Source organism: Epinephelus fuscoguttatus, linkage group LG24 (genome assembly GCF_011397635.1).
Source record: "Epinephelus fuscoguttatus linkage group LG24, E.fuscoguttatus.final_Chr_v1".
Lineage (NCBI taxonomy): Eukaryota > Metazoa > Chordata > Actinopteri > Perciformes > Serranidae > Epinephelus > Epinephelus fuscoguttatus.
The window spans coordinates 12,539,848-12,559,433 of NC_064775.1; the positions used below are offsets into that span (position 1 = coordinate 12,539,848).

The window sequence follows — 19,586 nt, forward strand, 5'->3', positions numbered from 1 at the left end:
TGCAGTTTGCTTTACTTATCAGTGAGAATGCACCTAATAGACTTAAAATAGCAAAGTACAGAAGTTTCCCATTTGAGATACAGCACGTGATCCCTTGATGTAAGTTCCGTCTTTGTTTGCATGGCAAAAGCAATATATTCTCATTAGTATTTGATTTATGATGGTATTTTCAAAATATATGTCAGTATGTTATGTTTTCATGTGGGATCACCAGCACTGTGTGTCTCTGTCGTCTCTTCTGTGGAGAGCCAGAACTGGCTACTGTACTGTAAGTGGGTCACAGCTCCGCCCTGCTGCTGCGCGACGAAGTTCAATGAGCTCTGCTGAAACCCTCCTTAGGCTGATTCAGGGAGAAATAATGGGGCCAGCGACTCTCAATCCCCTCAAGAGCCGCAGCACAGCACGGCAGCAAGCTGGCAGGGAGGCCCAGTGGAGCGCGGGGTGGACGAGGTTGCCAAAGGAGCAGCTATTCGCTCTTTAAGACCCTAATCTACAGTGCATACCACACATGCTGTTCTAATGTACTGTACAGCGGGTGCATTGGGTCCATACCGTACATAAGGGAAATTGCCATGTAAAGTTCAGTTTCACATGGTTATTTCCAGGAAGGCTGCTTTCTGCAGATCAAGGCGCTAACAAATCAGGCCTGGGTTACGGGTTTAATTCCCAGTGGAGCAACTCTTTCAGTTTCATGACTGCAGATGACCTTTTTATCTACTAATTTACAGTGAATGACAGATTTGAAAGTAATTGATTGTTACTCATGTGACTCACAAAATAAAAGTCTAAATGAAAACCCTTTTGCTTTATAGTGGAAATAAGTAGAATGCCATCAAATACAGTATGTGATAAAATGATGTATGTGCTTGCAGTGTATTTGCACGTGCCTGTGTGTAAATAAACAAATCCACTTTCTGCTGCTTATTAAGTTAACATGTTTTCTAACTGTGTTTACATGTTCGCCTTTGGAAAGCAATGCATGCCACCTGATTCCACTGGAAATTGGAAATTTCCTGATCTTCAAAGACTTGTAGGCACAAGAAATGTCACAAGTTTCAGCACAATCAAGCCTCTAAATCGTATGATGATGACGCAGATTGCATGGCACCAGTATCGCAGCCATGATGAATTCTTTCTTGCTTGTCTGCGTGCGTGTACAAGCATGTGATTGTGAATGTGATTCTAAATTTGGGAATAATTGAGGGCATCCAGGAATAGACCAGATAGACACACACACACACACACACACACACACACACACACACACGATTACTTCAAAGGAGCATCCTATAAACTGTATTTTAGGAAGCTTTAACTGTTGTTGTAGATGCTTGAGAAATTCACTTCCCTGACACACTTTATTTAGCAAGCTGTCCTTTATGTTGACGAAGACAACCAGCAGCAACAAAAAGCATCATGCAACAAAGACTTCTGGTTTCACGTCCCACTCCTGCGGTTAGTCTTCAGAGCAGAAATGTGCCCATACAGATTTCGTTAAAGAAAAGCAGAAGAAAGAAAGCTTTTTTTTTTCTTTCAGACAGACAGACAGTGCAGAGAGGGGTGAGGAACATTGTGTCCCTCCTGGTGGCTTGGTGGTGGGCTCTTATGTAAGGCTGGTTTCTGCCTGGCAGCAGAGCAGAGCCCCACTGACAGTGTCATACTGCTAATTAATACACAGCAGCTAGAGGTGTGCCCTCAGAGGCTGCTTGTGTGTGTGTGTGTGTGTGCGTGTACATTTTGTGTCTGTACTGGAGAGTTGGAAACTTGATGCCCATAAAGAATATTAAAGCAACTGCATTATAAAAACACTGCGAATGCAGGATTTTTTTTGTAATCGGAGGATTCTGTGTTTCAAGGAGACACACTGGTTCAGACCCAGGCGACTAATTAAATTGTGTACAGTATGTAGAATGAGAGTAGTAGCCTGAATGCTGCTAACAATGTCAGCCAGTTCGTATTCTCACACTCTCTTTGTCTGTTTCCCCCGCTGCAATGTACGAATTCTCCTGTCGTTTCAGATCCTGCCATCTGCCCTGCAGTAACCCCAATGTTCCTGCCATTCCCCATCATCTGACCTCCCCTGCCCACCTGCCCAAATGTAACATAAATGCTGGCCCACTTCCAGTCATTCCCCTCGAGATCCGCTATTGTGTTTCTGCCTTGGCGGCCCAGCTACTTTCTCTGCCTGCCTGAGCTTTGCCTGTTATGACCAGTGTTATACATGTTGTTGAATTTTTGAATGTTGAACTGAACGCATTAGTTTTCAACTTATAAACCTGAACTTAAGCATCATTTGCTCCTGTGCATGATGATGACACCAGCATGGCTGTGATAGCGAAGTAATTTATTTTGATCTGTGTGAACTGAACTTTGAGCTAGCTCTTCTGAACTGCACAACACTTGTTATGATGCTCTACCTGCCTTTTGGACTTCTGCCCTTTAGCCTGATCCCCTATTGAAGATGTTTGCCTCTTCTGCCCTGCCTGCCCGGTTTTGACTTGTGCCTGTTAACTATTTATTTCACCAGACTGGTCTCAGAGTCAAACTTGTTTTTAATGAGCCTCTACAAACACGAACGCCTCATGTCCACTGCATGGTTAAGCTCAGATAGGTCCCAGTTTGAATAAAGTGGAAACATATAGCTACAGATCTACCCCCTCACTGTAGTTGGGACTCTGACTGTCATAAATGACTGTGACATCATCCTCTATGTGATAAAGTGTTGCCCGTCCAAACAGAGAAACATCTTCGCTTTGTTATTGACCATGGCGTGGTTTTCCGGGCTGGCATTTTTTACATTCGAAGTCATGTGAATACCAAAATTGCAGTTGCTTGTGACAGTAGCTTGGTTATTTCAAGTTCCTAAGTGTCTGCAGCCATGCTAGCGGATCTGTGAGGCTGCACAGTGATGTTTTTAGCCTCAGCATGCTAACATGCTCACAATTACAATGCTAACATGCTTATGTCTAGCACATATCATGTAACCATTTTCACAATCTTAGTTTACAGTGTTAGCTTGACATTTGCATATTAGCACTAAACAGCACTAAACTAAAGTGCAGCGGAGGCTAATGATGATATGCAGGTAATTGGTCATAAACCAAGTGAACAAACGAAAATTTTGACCTGATAGCTCCAGTTTAATACATAACGCACGAACAAGATTGTGGTATCAATCTTATCTAATCTCTGCAAGATAGCATATGAGTGAACATATACTATTTCTTCAAATACCACAAACACAAGTTCATTCACAACTGACAATAAAAGTATCAAAACCCTGGATAATAAAACCCAAATTATCTGCATGACTAGACACCAAAGAGCTTTTTTTTTTTTTGGCGTGTGTCAGGTGAACTGACCTTTTAAGCCTCTATGTCTTATTTAATCCCATAATAAGTAACCAAAGATAAGAACCTCATCAATGAAAATTACTTCTATATCTTACAATGAGCATGTGTAGTAAGATAACTGCGTGGTAAAGTAACACAGTGTTCCTGTATGACAGCTGCATGCGAGTGTGTCAGAGATAGAAACAGGTGAACTGTGTTGTTTACTTCATGCTTTGAACCTGCTGACCTCCAGACTCTGAGTACGCAGTACGTTCTGGACACGCGTGGCTTGGCAGGAAGTCATTGGCTCAGTATGGGCTTCCTGCCTCGGCCTCCGACTGAAATAAAAACATTTACAGAGAGAGAAAGTGTCACCTGGAGAATTCAGCTCCTTTGTCTTCACAGGATGGAGGTACACTAGGATATCCTCCTCTCTTGACAGTCAGGAAGATATTAGACTTGAAATGCATGATATTCCAGTGAGTAAGGGAGAAGAAGAGAGGCAGGATGGGATCTGGAGTCTCCTGAGGTTGATGCCTCACAGTTTAAAGGATTAAAATTAGTGTGTTTTTTTGGAGAAAAAATTCTTAAAGTTACACTATACAACTTTTTTTTAATAATTTATATCATATACAATTCAGAAATACTGCATGTTATTCTTGCTTTAAAGCATTTCTATAAGAAAAATATATGTTTCAATATATTATTATTATCATTATTTTATCCTTATAATAATATTGAATTGAGAATTTCTTAATAGTACACCACCTCCATTTGCCATTTAGGCTGCATGAGATAATACTTGCTGAAATAAAAATGAAGACAAAGTTGTACCTCTTTAAATAAATTCATTTATTTCTGTAGGTTGCTATCCATAATCAATACAGACAAAAGCAATACTTTACTACCAGAATTTATAAATCATAATAATCATCTCTTGTGAGCATCACAATAAACATTATATTGAACTATGTACAATGGAAGACAACGACACATTCAGACTGAGTCACTCCAAGATCAATCTGCAAAAGAAGAGTCCGTTCATGGACACAGAAAAAGGGGAAAGCGCTTTGAGACATGTCAGGAACAAAGTTCCTGGCGACAAAAACAAAACACTTGGCAGAGAGAGAAATGTACAAGGAGCAAAAGAGCTTCTGCTCGCCACGAAAAGAAAATAAATCATCAATGCGATGTTACATTTGGTTCCACAGTTGTAAACTAGATTGTATTCATGTCACTATTGCATATGCCATTAGGTAAAGTGTGTCAACAAGGCAAAGAGATCTCTATAATAAAATAGACAGAGTATTTTTTCATATAGTCACAGAGACTGTGAGGGAGAAAGCATACAATACACTGTACAACCTCAAAGCAAAAACCCCGTCCCCTTTTTAAAAATCGGTAGCCAAAGTCTTTACACAGGAATATCATTGCAACATAGGTAAAATCTAAGTACTCTAGTTATTTTCAATAGATTGTTTTTAGTTAAACTCTCTCTATGTACACAATATACACATTCAAGACTCTGAAGATAAATAGATATCACAATTTAGTGTGGTACTGCTCCAATATTATTCAACTCTGTCAAAACCATTTCCCACATTGTGTGTGTGGTGTTCCCACCAGCTCAGTGATACATTCAGACATGGTTAAAGTGTTACAATCTACTGTACACTGAAGGGGTTGAGAGCCAGTTGGAGATGGCACAGCGGACGACGCAAAGACCACACAGTCAGTATAGCATCAAGGGCTTTGTTTATGTTAACGAACCATTTAGCTGCTATTTGGGAGGGTCAAAACTTAAGATTCTTCAGATTAAAACAAGACTAACTTTTGAAATAAGTAAATTATTCTCCTGACAATTTAAAAGTTAAATTTATAAGCAATAAAACACCACTTCTACAGCGTTGGTATGACCAGTAGCTTAAGGTAGCTAATGTCAACTTGTAGCTAATAGTAGCTAAGGTCAGCCAGTAGCTAACGGTGGCTAATGTTAACCAGTAGCTAACAGTAGCTATGGTCAGCCATCAACTAACGGTGGCTAAGGTCAACCAGTAACATAAGCTAATAGTAGCTATGATCAGCCAGTAGCTAACGGTGGCTAATGTTAACCAGTAGCTAATAGCAGCTAAAGACAGCCAGTAGCTAATGGTGGCTAATGTCAACCAGTAGCTATTAGTAGTTAAGGTCAACCTGTAGCTAATGGTGGCTAATGTCAACCTGTAGCTAACAGTAGCTAATGTCAACCAGTACCTAATAGTAGTTAGGGTCAACCTGTAGCTAATGGTGGCTAATGTCAACCAGTACCTAATGACAGTTAAGGTCAGCCTGTAGCTAATGGTGGCTAATGTCAACCAGTACCTAATGACAGTTAAGGTCAGCCTGTAGCTAATGGTGGCTAATGTCAGCAAACATTAAATACATGGGCCTTCTGCTGTACAACACTTGATAACTTTTCTCTTTTTGTGCTTACATCATGTTTTAGCATTTAGCATTATCCCGTAGTTACATAGTTGCTCAGTCATAGTTACAAAGTCTTGCTTTATCTTATAACTTTACATGATTTCCTCTATCGGCCAGATCAAATTTTTGTCTGTCTGCCATAAAGATATATTTTTCATACAGCTGGTTCTTCATTGAACCTCCATGATGCGGCCAGATGTGGCTTTTGGCCACTCCTCTTATACTTTTTCTGTGTTGCAGAACCCTCCTCCTCTCAGTGATTGTCCAGTATTGCTGACACCAGTGCCCCCCTCCACCCACTTCAGCCCTCACTGGTTGACCGGAAATCGTCTCGACTGTGCCCCAACCTAGACATACTATTTTACTGGCTCCACCCCTCCGTCATCACCTCAACTATACAGTTGTACCGTCAAACGATATCACAGCAGGGAGGCCTACATCGAGCTCAACAGCAGGCCGTAGGTTTGAAGGTAGGAGTGTGTGAGGTTTTCAGGCTCAAGTGACTGAGGAACTGTGGGAGGTACAGTGCATTCAGATGCCTGGTGTTGTGGGGTCTGAGCTGACTTATAGAGACATGCATAACGCTTAAAGACATTTAGAAATATATTTCTTTAAGTCCAGCGCTTTGATTGGACAAAAATAAACTAGGTTAGAATAAATAAGAAATTAGTAATTAAGAAAATACTTTAATATCAATACGATAAATCAAATCTCAAGCAGCCCCACTGTACTGTACATTTCTGAAATAATATTTTAATGGTAAGCTAGGCTATTTACTTTCCACAACAGAATAACAATATAGAGATGTAGGTCCAAACAGACATACTGTAATAGAATATTTATCTCTTATTTCATAGAAAACATAAGGACAGTATAGACATTAAGGCATTGGGTAGGTCTTATCAGACATTCATCTTCCAAAAATAAATAACATATCTAATCTAAATATATTTATATACCCAGTGTACCGAGGTACCCTCACTCCCTGGGCCATTTCTATAGAAGGTTTCATTGTTCACTGTCATACCAGTTGGTCGTACTTTGTCTCAGAAACGCACTCGCACTCATACAGGCAGTCATAAAACTACCCTCAAGTAAATAAATAGCATCTGGGTACCATTAAAGTGTTGTTATTATCTGACTATCTTTGCTTCTGTGCTTGCGCCAAAATGTGGGTCACAGGAGAAATGGCCTCTGAAAGCGCAGGGAACATGAGACGCACCAATACACAACACACATCCACTCACCCGCCCACACACATGTACACAAACACACCTGTCTTGCCTTCAGCGAATTCATTACATGCATAGATGGTGACCTGCTTGTTTCCTAAGTGTGTGTGAGTGTTGCTGAGGGTCCAGACAGTCTTTTGGGGACACAGAGCCCAGTGGAAGGGCAAAGTTAATTCTTTTTAAAATTTCGAGCAGCAGCAGGTCGGTGAAGACGCCAAGTTAGAGGATACAGGAGTCCTTCAGTCTGCAAGAGAAGACAAGACAGAGGTAGATGGAGTTAGTGGAAATATCTCATCACGTCTTCTTACACGCACATATTATTAAGTGCCATAGGATAAGCATTTGCATCCATTTGCATAAAACTGTCAAGCAAATTGTACTCAAATTTTTTTGACAAATAACATACAAATGTGGTGCTACACTTCTTTAAGCGTTGCCGTTACCATCTGTCAGCAAGTTAAACAGTGCGAAATCGGCGATAGGAATGTTTCGCACAACATCCAAAAATTACTCTATGGCGCTACTAGTGGTCAAAACTCCACATGGCACTTTTAATATTTTAACATAAACATTCCAAAGCTGCGTAAATATGCATTTCACTAATCCAATTCCTTGACTAGTCTGCAGATCACTATTCAAACTACAGCAAATCAGCTTAATTGTGGGACCGTGGGTAAGAAAAATTCTGCCTGAGTACTACATAAAACTTCTTTGAATAAAAGAGCAGCTAATGTATAAATTATTCTGAGGAGAAACAGGTGAGTGGAGATATTCAAGAGCTCCTTTCTACTTGATTGTGAAAGCAGAAACAGTGAGTAAACCCCTGTTGGTAGCCTGATTATTTTCCCACAAACAACACTGGTGCCAACAATGCAGAACTTTGAGCCAGCTGACATGAGAGGTCTGAGAGAATAGTCTTATTACTGTACAGTGTGAACTCATTCAGACTCAGATTAAGCTGCGTTTCTGTGCCACAATAACAAGGAGACACTGGGAAAAGCAGCTTGGGTAAAAAAAACAGTGAGTGCTGCACACACAGGTTAAATTGGAGGGATTTGGCAGGTCTTAATGTGATTGTTTTATATGTGTTTAGTATGAATTTGGTTCATTAAAGCCATGATGAACTGCTCGCCCATTCACCTAAACCCATCCCAATCCTCTTGAGTTGTGGAGAGATGGTGTGTCTCATTCTCTTAACACACCAGCTGTTTCGCCCGGGAAGCGCTTCGAAGGACGGCAAGGGGGGGCTGGAAGTAGGGGGCTGGTCGGTAATGGTTGTTATTACATAATCTATGATGAAGAGTGATGGGGGGCGGGGGTCTCCTGTCGTGCTGCCGTGTTGCTATGGACACACACTGAGCAGAGGAGGACCAGCTAGCAGCAGTGGCAGCTGATGCAGCCCTCATCATATATAGAGAGAGAAACCATACTGCATTTACAGTGCATTGGTAGTTAAGAAGGTTTTTGTGACTACTGTTGAAAGTCTAAGTGTGGAGGTGGGGTGGGGAGCATTGCAAGCATACAGAAGGAAGGATTTGCTTGAAGTCAGGGGGAGGGAGGGGCACTGGGTCAACTGGAAGCCTCCAGGAAGTGATTGTTACAGCTGAGGAGAGGGCTGCGCCACTAAATGTGTGTATGGGAAACAGGGAGTGGGGACGAAGGAGAGGCTTCCAGCAGGACAATATCCCCGCTGCAGTCATGTGTCAAGAAACCACAGGAGGATTACATGGTTGTCTTTGGGCTGGGAGAGTTCTATCAGTGCAGGGCTGATGAAACTCTTTAAAAAGCCGTCGGATAACCTCAAAAATGCACAGCGGTCGGGCTGAAAGCAAGGCTGTTTTTCTTAGTTCCTGAACAGTTGCCATTTTTGGAGCTATCATCCAGTTTATGTATAAAGAAACAGCTTTAGAAAACACTATTTTACTATCTTAATTCTATTTCTACATGATAAATGATGAACAGAGAGGGATGGGGGGTAGGTGAGGACATTAGGGATGTTCTAAATCCTAAGATAAGTCTTTGTATATTATATAATTTACTCATTTACAGTGAACAGATACCCAGATATGGTTTTATAGACAATTTACAAACAGATTTCTGCTAATTTTAGCATGATGTGTGCTCAGTTATGATGAGCTGAGATCTGTAAAGGCTAAAGCAAACAAATGCCCACACCTTGCATTAGCCAGCTGCTGTCCGTGGAGTAGCCGCTGGCTCTCACTGATCTGCCCCTGGCCGTCTAATCTCGCCTGCAGAGGCTGTAATCTCATCTGGAGCCGTGGCTGGCTAAATGTGGGGAACGCTGGCCACGCAGTTATCTAGCAGCTAGCGCTTCTGTCTGGAACATCCCGGCCTACTTTAGCCCCCCTCCTGCCTGTGCCATAACACACACACACACACACACACGCTGCCTGGAAACTCTGACACAAGAGCCTGCGGTGTTACGTGCGCATGTTTGTTCTCTATATATCAAGTAACATGGCATTTTGTAACTTGGCTTTTTGCAGCTGCTTTGTTAGGTTTGCAAGATCTCAGCTTCAATGCAGGTCTGATGCAGATGTAAATAAAGTATTCAAGAGCTTGTGTGTGTGTGTGTTTGAGCCAGTGTGCAGGGATGCAGCAACAATGGCTTGAACAATCAGATTGATGGCTAAAATCAGGTGTCACCTTTATGAATGATGCCACACATGCCAGCACAAAATGTGACATGCAGAAAATCAAGTAGAGCCACATAGGCGCCACTTAGTAATGACGCTGGCTAAGATTCCAGCTGTGGAAAAAGTGGTATCAGTGTAGCCTTTATGCAAATGTCTAAGTCTCAGTGTGTGTGAGCAGCAGAGAGGCAAAAGAAATGTCTTCATTATTGATTTATCTGCAGATGTGGTCTATAAAATGTCAGAAAACACTTGAAACACAGAAAACAAGTGCCTGTAGCCCAAGATTATGTCATCAAAAATCACCTGACAGCCACATCTACTGAGCATGCTCAGAGCGAGTTAGAGATGCATGGCTGTGCAGCTAGACCCCTTTCGCTCGCTGCACCCTCTAACATCACACACATCACAGGAAATGTAAGTAACACAGATATACGTAACATGCTCTGGGGGCATTTCGATCTGCCCACCACATCATCCCCGCGATGACATCACCCGCAATACTACTGACTGAATGACGTTAAGGGGAAGCAGGATTTGAGTAGATGGACACGAATGCTTCTAATCTGCCCGATGAATTACACACACACACACACACACATATGATGCTGATGGTCACGCTCTCTGCAGCCTGTGGGTGCGGCAGATGGTGGGCTGTCATTAGCGGAGGGATAGTGAGTAGGTAGGGATGTGTGTGTGCATGAGAAAGAGACATATAGTGGTATGTATATGTTGACGTGCTAGTGCGGGCAAAGGGAAGGGAAATCAGTGTAATGAGTGTTTGCGTGTGTGTGAAGACAGGGCAGTGGCAGGTGTTTAACCCCCCTTTTCTCCCCCCCAACTACATACACACACACACACACACACATGCACACTTGTCCTACAGAGAGTGGCCATCTGCCACAAGCACTCAGGAGGGAGCCTCACAGCAGGACTCCTCCGGTCTTGGAGCCCCCTTTTCCTTTTTTACACTCCTCCCATCCCACCCTGACATATAAGTCTGACTGTAGTAAGAATAATCTCACTGTGCAAAATCAAGCTTCTTGAATCGTCACAGAGGAAGCAGGAGCTCGTCGCCGCCGTTAGATAAAGGTATTAGTCAGACCGAGGAGCTGAAAACAGAGACGGCTGACTTGGCTAATCTGGGTCTGGTACAGAACATCCACCTGGCTGAGCTGCGGCTAGCCGGGGCTGCGAGAAGAGACGGGGAACTGAGGTTAGGGCAGAGGTAAACACCACCTCCAAGTCACATGGGCTGGCCCGCTGACAAAGCAAGAGGTAAACAAACACCTGACCCTTATGCCACACATTAGGACATCTAAGTTGACGCTAGGTGGAGTACCAAAAAAACACCACATCCAGCTGTCAGTAGCTTATGACTTCTGGGGTTTTGTTGACTGGAAGCAGTGCAGTCATGTTTCTTTCCAAAGGGGCTGTCACATGGGTCTGGGGGGCTAAATTCCAGTTAGGGGCTGACTGTTTTTACTTTCATCCTGACAAACACATATCTTCCTCCAGAGCAGTGGCATTCCACCAGTAGTTTTCATTCCAGCTAAACTACATTTCACTGGGAGGGTTAACTAAGATTAACTACTGTTTTTAAGAGGCTGTGGTGCTCATTTTTAAGATAGTGTGAGGGTAGTGGTATCTCGTAAAACTAGTCAATGTAAGGCATCCATTAATAGCAACACTGTTGGCATGGCTTGTTGGGAGGGGGCTAAATAATGCTACAAACAACTGGCGTGGCCATGTTCAAAGGAGTCCCCTGAACCCTCACCTCAAGATATCTGAATGAAAATGGGTTCTGTGGGTGCCCATGAGATACAGAACACATTATGGGATTGTTTTGAGCTCAAAGTGTTAACTGTACTGGCATCAGTCTATACACATCAGCTAATCGGTAATATTAATCGTTAAATAAGATTCCAAAGTATATAACTATGTACCTATGAACTTCAACAGCATAAAAGAATCCCTTAAATTTAGTTATGGCTTTTGGTTTTGGTGCCACCCCAAGATTTTCAGTGGCCGCATCCAGCCAAAATTCCTGGGGGCGCCACTGCAACTGAGGTGTTTGGCTGGAATTAAAAACCTGCAAGCCTTTTGGTCAGGATGGCACATGGTCCAGCGCACCAGTGCAACACCCTGATAGACACAAAACCAAAGCCCTCCTCCAGTGGGGCCCATCACCAAAACCCCCAGTGTTGCACTTTGACCTCCTTCACCCCACTTCGCCACACAGCAGTGCAGTGGGACTGAGCATTCAGTAAACAAGCCATCGTGTCTGCCATCCTGCACTCCCAGAATGCACCTTGCTCGAAAGGGGGCCAGGGGGGCTCACCAATGAGTTTATTTGTTGCTTTAAAAAGCCAAAGCCCCTCCCCTCCTCTTTCTACTGAGCATACAAGGCTGCACTCCATCTCCCCCTCTCTGCTTGTCTTACTTCTGCTAAGTGAACAGCCTAATGAGGCAGAAGGGCAGTGGAGTGCACGTGCCATCCTGCTCCATTATGCACACATTCGTTCGCCCACAAACAGTCAGGCTCTGGAAAACAAAACAGGCCTCTCTCCCTCTTTCTCTCTCTGCACATCTCTGCCAAGTGCTCACAGATGCAGGCTACGCCACTGGAAAGAAAAAAAGATCCCTAGAAGAAAAAAAACACGCCCTTACTGCTCTGCATGCGTACGTGCAACAGTCCACATGTATGTGCATGACTGTTTTCCCTCCCTCTCCCTGCTCAGTAACATCCAAGCTTTATTAGTATCATAAAAATGTTTGTACTCCATTAAAACATGAGTACAGAGCACGTGCGAACAGATGAAAACAAACATGCTAGCACATGCTGTTGAGAGTAATTTTGCTGTAAATGAAATTTGTGAAAGGATGCAGCATCATTAACTCAGTTTACAGCCTGTTTAAATGCAAACAGGATGTCACTTTTAAAGAAGGCATAAAGGAAAACTGATTTTCCATACTGTGATGGCTGCTTGTGTTTGTATGTTCCTCTGTATTTACAAGAACATCACACACTGTGCAAATAACAACAATGTTTAGAGCATTTTTTCTGTTGTATATGGAGTGAAACATAATATGGCGTCTCTCTCCACACACAGGGGCCATGTGGTGAAATAAAAGCCACTTTCTATTCAAATGGCCCGCAGCCGGGAAACAAAAACAGGCCCCTCTCACAGCAACTTTTCAAACCCGCACAGCCAGGAATGTGGACCGTGACATCCAGTTACCTGATGGCTGCATAGCAACTCTCCCACTTTGTTGTTTTCCCTCAGTGTGCCTGCAAGGACACAAACACATATCCACTTGTGCAGGGGCCTCACATGTCAGCATACAACCCCTCCTCCTGTGCCAACCCCTTTTACGTGCTCACAAACACATGTGAGCTCGCTGTGTCCTGTAAACGGCGCAGAGACAGGGGTCAAACTTGGCTTTAATGCCAACATTCTGCCATCCCTATTTGTTTACAACGTCTGCTACCCCATGCCACAGCTTTATTTGGTCCACTAGGATATTCTGGGACACGGTATTGATCATGGAGGTGGTGGGAATAAAAAGTCTATAGAGGTCACATTGATGTGCAAGACATCCTAAAGCCTACCCAACTGAAAAACAACAGCCGGAAATGCCTGCGGCTCAGTGTGACATTAGGAGGCCTTAACAATACTTGTGGCTAATGTTTCATAATGAATCTCGAGCCTCTCATTTTGCACATTCATTCATGATAAGCGTTGGTGGAATCCCAAAATCTGCTTGTGTTTTTTTAGTGTGTGCAGCCCACGACAGCAGCGGGGAGGCAGCGTCCTGCTCTGTCGTGGTGCTTGTTTACTTCAGAGCTCCCAGCCTGGTCACGTTTCATAGCAGCCTTGTGCTGCGTTCACATGTTGTGGGAAGTACAGGCAATACCAAATATGCACATGTCAAAAAACAACAGTCCAGTATGATGTACTGCAACTAAAACCAGAAACCACTCTTCTTCATTTTGACACTCCAAACCTCTGTTGTTTGATAGCAAAAGTAGCCACAAGACACCACACATGTTTCAGGAAATGAAAGTACTCAGAAGTAGGAGCTTAAGAGGAGCACCTGAAGGCTGCATCAGCACCACCTACGTGTACTTTGAAATCCACAGAGCCAGATTGAATTTGAATTTGAAGGAAATACAAGTTTGTCTTCATCCTTGTTTTTCCTCTCCTCCATTTGCCTGCCAGTTGTACAGTGCCGCTCTCTTTTCCTACAGTAAAGTCAAACTCAGAACAACTGTTCACATTCCTTAAACACTTTTTTCCCTCCTTTAAAAAGAGTAACACCTGCAGAGGCTTTAAGTTGAAAGTTGAGATAAATTATTTAGTAGAACACATCTGACAGCAACCTCACTCACCTTTGGCAGTGGTTGCAGCCTCCTTGAATCCCAAACAGACATATGGTGAGCTGTGTAATCCATTGATACCCCCTTTGCAGCTGCTGGTGGGTTTGAAGCCAGCCAGGTCCTCGCATTTCTCCACATCCCTGTTGTCCAGCAGGTTCAAGGCAATGTAGTTCAGCCCGTTGGGGTAGCCGGCAGAGCTCTGCCGGTTCACAGGGCTGCCGTACTCCTCGTCTGAGCCCTCGCTGCTCCGGGACGAGATGTTCTCCACCGAGCTGTGCCTCTTCACCATGTCGCCACGGGCAAAGGAGGGGAAGACTGGTGTCACAGTGGCAGTGGAGGAGAAGGTCTCTGAGCTGTGGCGCCGACGTCCCTGCGGATTGGCGCGGATCACCTTGGCGGAGCAGTCGGGGTCCAACGTGGAGGAAGAGGTGGCTCCAAGCAGGAAGACCCCAATGCCTTGTGGGACTCCCTGGTCCTCCAGAGACAGCCTTCTCTCCCGGCTGCTCTGGCTGCTGGAAGTTCAAAATCATCAAATAGGCAATGTAGATAAAAAAAGAGACCATCAAGCTATTAAAACATTACAGAACTGCTAAAATATTCAGAAAGGTGTTGAAATTTTGACAATTAGACACTTTGTATTACACACTGTACATTTGTTTGTTGAGTTAAATGTACATTTGTTCATTCAGAGTGATTAAAATGCCAGTTTTATCACATAGTACAAACTGTTCAGAACATAGTAACTGCTATACCACTATGTTTGCCTTAACCTGGGATCATCATACAGCCAGACTGTTGAAATACATGATAATAAATGGCTTCCTGTCAACAAATACCTTGCTGTGTTCTGAGGAACAAGCTGCGGAGGCGAGCTGGTCATCCCAAACGTCATCTCAGTGTAGTCATTTTTCACCTCATCACCGAGGCCCTGAGACCCTTTCTCGCCATCCAGATGGTACACTTCGTCCTCCTCTGAACACATGGATAACTCTGGGAGCGTGTCCAAGCGCTCAGCGGGAGTGTCAGCCTCCTTGGGTGAGCGTGAGCCCAGCTCCAGGTTCATGTAGTCTGTCAGAGAGGACCTCCTGGGGCCCCCACTGCTGGAGCCCAGTGATGAAGACTGGCTCTCTGTGGATACAGTGGAGGGCGGGGAGAATCTGGCGCTGCTGAAGTCAATGTTGATGTATTCTCCAGGGCTTCGAGGTTCTCCGGGGAGGGGGTGCTCGTTCATGCTGGGCAGGGTCCTCAGGGTGTCCAGGGAGAGCCTGTTAGGCCTGCCGAGCCGCCCTCTGTAGGCCAGGCTCTCCGCCCGGTTGTGTCTGACTGGGGAGGGGACCGAGGGGCTCAGCGGTGAGGTCTGAGCTGCACTGGGCTGCATCACTGAATAATAGTCTGACTCCCCCAGCCTCTGCCTCAAACTCTGAGGGCTCATCAACACATACTGGTTGCTCTCCTCATTCTTGGAGGCTTGAAGTTTAGCAGGGAGCGTGAGGGAGCCGGCCTGGTACGCTGACCTCACTGATGGAGCTTCACCAGCCAGCAGGCCCATGTAGTAGTCAGGTGGGGTCTGGAGTGGAGGTGGGTTTCCAGGTGACATATTCATGTATTCGCCATTCCTGTCTGGGCTCTCAATGGAGGATTTGGAGCCACACCACATTCTCATGTAGCCATTGTCCTCCAGAGAGCTGCTGCAGGGCGAGTTGGTCTTGTAGCCGCCGCTGGCAGCCGCCTGAGGATGCACCCTCGGGTTCACAATCTGCTTGGGTGCTGAGACACACATTGGGCTCATGGGCACGTAGTTGTCTACCTTGCCAGACTGAGCGGCTACACCTGGTGTCATTGGCATGTAGCCATCATCTGCAAGGTTGCTACTGGAGCTCCTGGATGAACCGATTTCAATGTCACCATAATCCTCGGGGTAGCACACTTTGGGAGAGGCGGAGTGGGAGTTGTGTCCATGGGCCATCCTCATGAGTGTGTAGTCATCCAGGGAGGCTGAGGAGAGCGGCGCCACCACCCTCTGTTGACGTGGTGTGGTGAGGGAGTGTGTCCGCTTCCTGTAAGCCTTGTCATACGCCAGCCCGTCGCCGCCAGCCCCTGACCTGCTGCCATTAGCCCCCTCCATTATCATATAGCCACAGGGGTCACTCATGTCACGGGATGGAGGCGTGCTGGACAGAGAGTCAGGGGTGTCGCTGCGGGTCAGGGGGAGGAATCTGGGTTCCCCTGGGCTGGAGCTGTAGTCATCACACAGCATGAAGCCAGTGTCACTGAGGGAGCCAGAGATGGAGGCGCTGCAGCTAAAAGGTCGCCTGGCTTTATCAGGAGTGTAGACACCAGCCCCCCCTCGGGGTGACATGCTGATGGGGCTGGAGGTGCCTGGCGGGGAGTTGGACACCGGCATGGACCGGCTGTGATGCAGGTTGGAGGCGGACTCGAGCATCCTGCAGGTGCGCCCACTGCTGAGGGTGTGAGACCTGATGAGGTGGTTCCCAGAGTTTGGGCTGGTGGGACTCCCGTTCACAGATATGGACATGGAAACAGGTCGGGTCACGCTTCCATCGCCCTCACTGGCTGTTCTTATCCGACAGGACGTGAACTTCCTCCCTGGGGATGTAGCTGCCATGCTATCTGTTCTGGATCTCCTCACCAGGCCCGTCTGACTCGGGGGGAGGTTGTTGAGGTTGCGTCGTGTGGGCACAGAGATTGGGTTAGTGCTGGCAGACTGGCTCTTGCTCCTCGGCCTGAACTCTGACAGCTCCTTCATAGCCTTCATTGCCTCGAGGATGGTCTCATGGATGTTCTGCGCCACCACAGAGTCCTCCGCCTGCATCCAGAACTCCCCAGGCCCAGTGACCGCTGAGCGACCCACCTCTATGAAGAAGAAGCTGTCTGAGTGGCCACATCTCCTGATGTTCATGAGCTGCAAACTGACAGCAGCTGTTTCTGAGTTCAGTTTGACGAAGCTGATGGTCCTGCTGGACAAACACAGCCTGTACACTCCAGTGAGGTTCTTGGTCTGACCCAAGCCTTTGGATTTCAAGTTGACCTGCCATACCTCCTTGTAGACAGCTGCTGCAGGAGTAATGAGTCCGTAGCTGGCTTCCTCAAAGCCCACTAGAGAGGAGGTGGACGCGGGGCTGTCGTACACTTTCCCCTCGGCTATGAGATCAGTCAAAACCGTGAACCAGCTCTCCTGCTCCTGCTCGTTGTCCGCAGCCACGGCGAAGTACTCGTCCTTGGTGTAGAGGGCGATGAGGTGCTTGTGTTTGGCGTCGGCCCGTTTGTTTACGCACAGACAGGAGTCCAAAGTTATGACCCTTTTCGCGGCGGACTTGTTCCTCCATTTCTTCTCGCTCTCATAATACTCCAGCCGGGCAGGGCAGCGCTCCACCGGCTCCCGGAGCACGAAGAAGCGCCTGTGTCCGTGTTTCTGCTTCCTCAGGTATCCGCACTTCTTCACACTGTTCGTCCCATTAGATAACAGGTGTCCCCCCGTCGCCGGAGGACTTGCCATTTCTCTGCGCGTCTCCCTTTTCAAGTTCCAGATAAGCTCTTATTCTGCAGCAAAAACAATAAAACTTTACAGATAACCCGTTTTATAATAATCTAGTCCATCGCAGACACTAAACTGTGTCCGCGCTCCGTCACGGTAAAAGCGACAGTGCAGTGGCACCAGAGCAGGCACTGATCTGATCCTGGAGAAAAACAACATGTGACGCTGCTGCTCTAAAAACAGAATAAAACACAGAGTCATAGGGGGGCGGGGTGTGCTGCAGGGGCCGTGCCTGTCCATCAGCCAGCTCTGACGCTTCCTATTGGCTCATTAAATAATTCAAGGCAGGCAAACCCCGCCCCCTGCTGCTCCGACTGCTCTCTGGTGTAGAAACCACGGTACAAACAGAAATAATCAGAGGAAAAACAATTCCTGGGGACTGTAAAATGAAAGTGTATGCAAAAACACCCTATGCATGTTTTATATATACTTATTTATAATGCAGCAAAATGAAATTAAAATACATGATTGTTATTTTACAGTGTGATTTGCAATTAAATCCTTAATATAGCCTACTAATAAAGATTTAAAATGTGCAACATAATGCTGGATTGTAACCATTCATTTATCAGGCAGCGAACTGTGTAAACAACCCTGACGTCCCACTTGCTATATAAGGAGCGTTGTGGCCTATATTTAAACATGTGGGTATTCCTCTCCAACTGGAACCTTGTGTTTCCCATTTCAGCACCTCAACATTTATTCTCCCATCAAACACTCCACAGTGAACACATCAGGATCGTTATTATGGTCATCATCTGCTGAAAATGTCGCCTTAGTTGTGTACAAACAGCGACAGGAAGGAAGCTTTGTTTTGCTGTTAATCTGATGTGCTTTCATGCTTGTGCTGCACTTTGCTTACAAAATGTTCACGTTGAATGAAAAACAGCCATCTCACAGAGGGGGAATGACTAAAGCAAATGCGCCAGAGGCTTCGTAGCAAAAAACAAGCTGCAGAAATGCTGCCATCATCTGGCTGCTGAGGTTCACTCCCTGCACACAGCTCGTCCCACACATGATTTTAGCTAAAAAACTTTTTCTACTCAGCAAGATCACACTCAGAAGGTAGCAGGGAATAACAAGCGCTTGATGTGACTGCATTAGGCTGTGAAGGGCCTGTCAGATGACAGGAGGAAGCAGGCAGACATCTGTTTTATCAGATCATCTGGGTAATTATGTCAGTAATTCTCCCCTGTGATCTTCATGATCATGTCAGTGTGGGGCAGACCCCCCGCCCCCACACACACACACTTGGATTGCTTTTTATAATCTCCCAACAAGCAGATTACACCTCTGTCAGTGAGGTGTCAGGGTGAATTAGATGCTATGCTATGCTTTGACTCTTCTTAATGAGCATATCTGCCCCTAAACAAACACATATACTCCAGATTAAGGGTAATCCTGCCCTCTCTAATCACTATTGTCCTCATGATTGTTATTGTCTGGTGTGTGTCTGTGATTCTGCCTATTTTTCTGTTTTTGCACAAGTGTTAATTTGTTGGGGTTAAGCTGGTCCGCAGCATGTGTTTTCAGCATTATCTGTTACATATAATCTGCAATATGAGCAAAAACATAAACACCTCCACTGGGATTTAGTAACACATGGCAGATATAAACAACCTGAGGCAACAACAAGGGAACAAAGAGATTATTGTTGACACTTAACTGGCAGAGACGTACAATAACTTGGCACCGATACTGAGGGAATATTGCTGAATGCTGAATATTGTTGTTTTGATACTGAGTTCATGGGATGTGGTGTACTGATACGTTCCCACAGGGTTTACTCCATGACTAATCTGGGTGTCTTATGTCCGCCTGCAAGCCTGAACTTGGAGATTTTTTATGTGTGCTAGTGTCCAGGTGTGTCACCACCTTCATTATAATGATTCTGTTGTGTTATTTGTCCAACACACAAATATTGCCATTTTTTCTTTTTAATAATTTGTTCAAACGCAAGTCTCTAAC

The 19,586-nt window shown here is 45.2% G+C and overlaps 1 protein-coding gene across 2 annotated transcripts; it reads right to left on the reverse strand.

Annotated features, from left to right (window-relative positions):
• Positions 1 to 4,160: 4,160 nt before the first annotated feature.
• On the reverse strand, positions 4,161 to 17,777 carry LOC125884695 (insulin receptor substrate 2-like). Of its 2 annotated transcripts, none has more exons than XM_049569803.1 (3): positions 14,899 to 17,777; positions 14,075 to 14,571; positions 4,161 to 7,271 (listed from the first exon to the last, which is right to left on the reverse strand). In XM_049569803.1, the coding sequence occupies exons 1-3, from the start codon at positions 17,577 to 17,579 to the stop codon at positions 7,267 to 7,269; spliced, it is 3,183 nt and encodes a 1,060-aa protein (XP_049425760.1). In that variant the 5' UTR covers positions 17,580 to 17,777; the 3' UTR covers positions 4,161 to 7,266. The 2 variants fall into 2 exon arrangements, with proteins under 2 accessions (XP_049425760.1, XP_049425759.1); XM_049569802.1 differs by having other exon boundaries at positions 14,075 to 14,574.
• Positions 17,778 to 19,586: the final 1,809 nt, after the last annotated feature.

Coding starts and splice junctions, on each gene's coding strand:
- LOC125884695 (XM_049569802.1), bottom strand. CDS start 17,579: ATGGCAAGTCCTCCGGCGACGGGGGGACACCTGTTATCTAATGGGACG. Junction 14,575..14,898: donor GTTCCTCAGAACACAGCAAG/GTATTTGTTGAC, acceptor TTGAACTTCCAG/CAGCCAGAGCAGCCGGGAGA.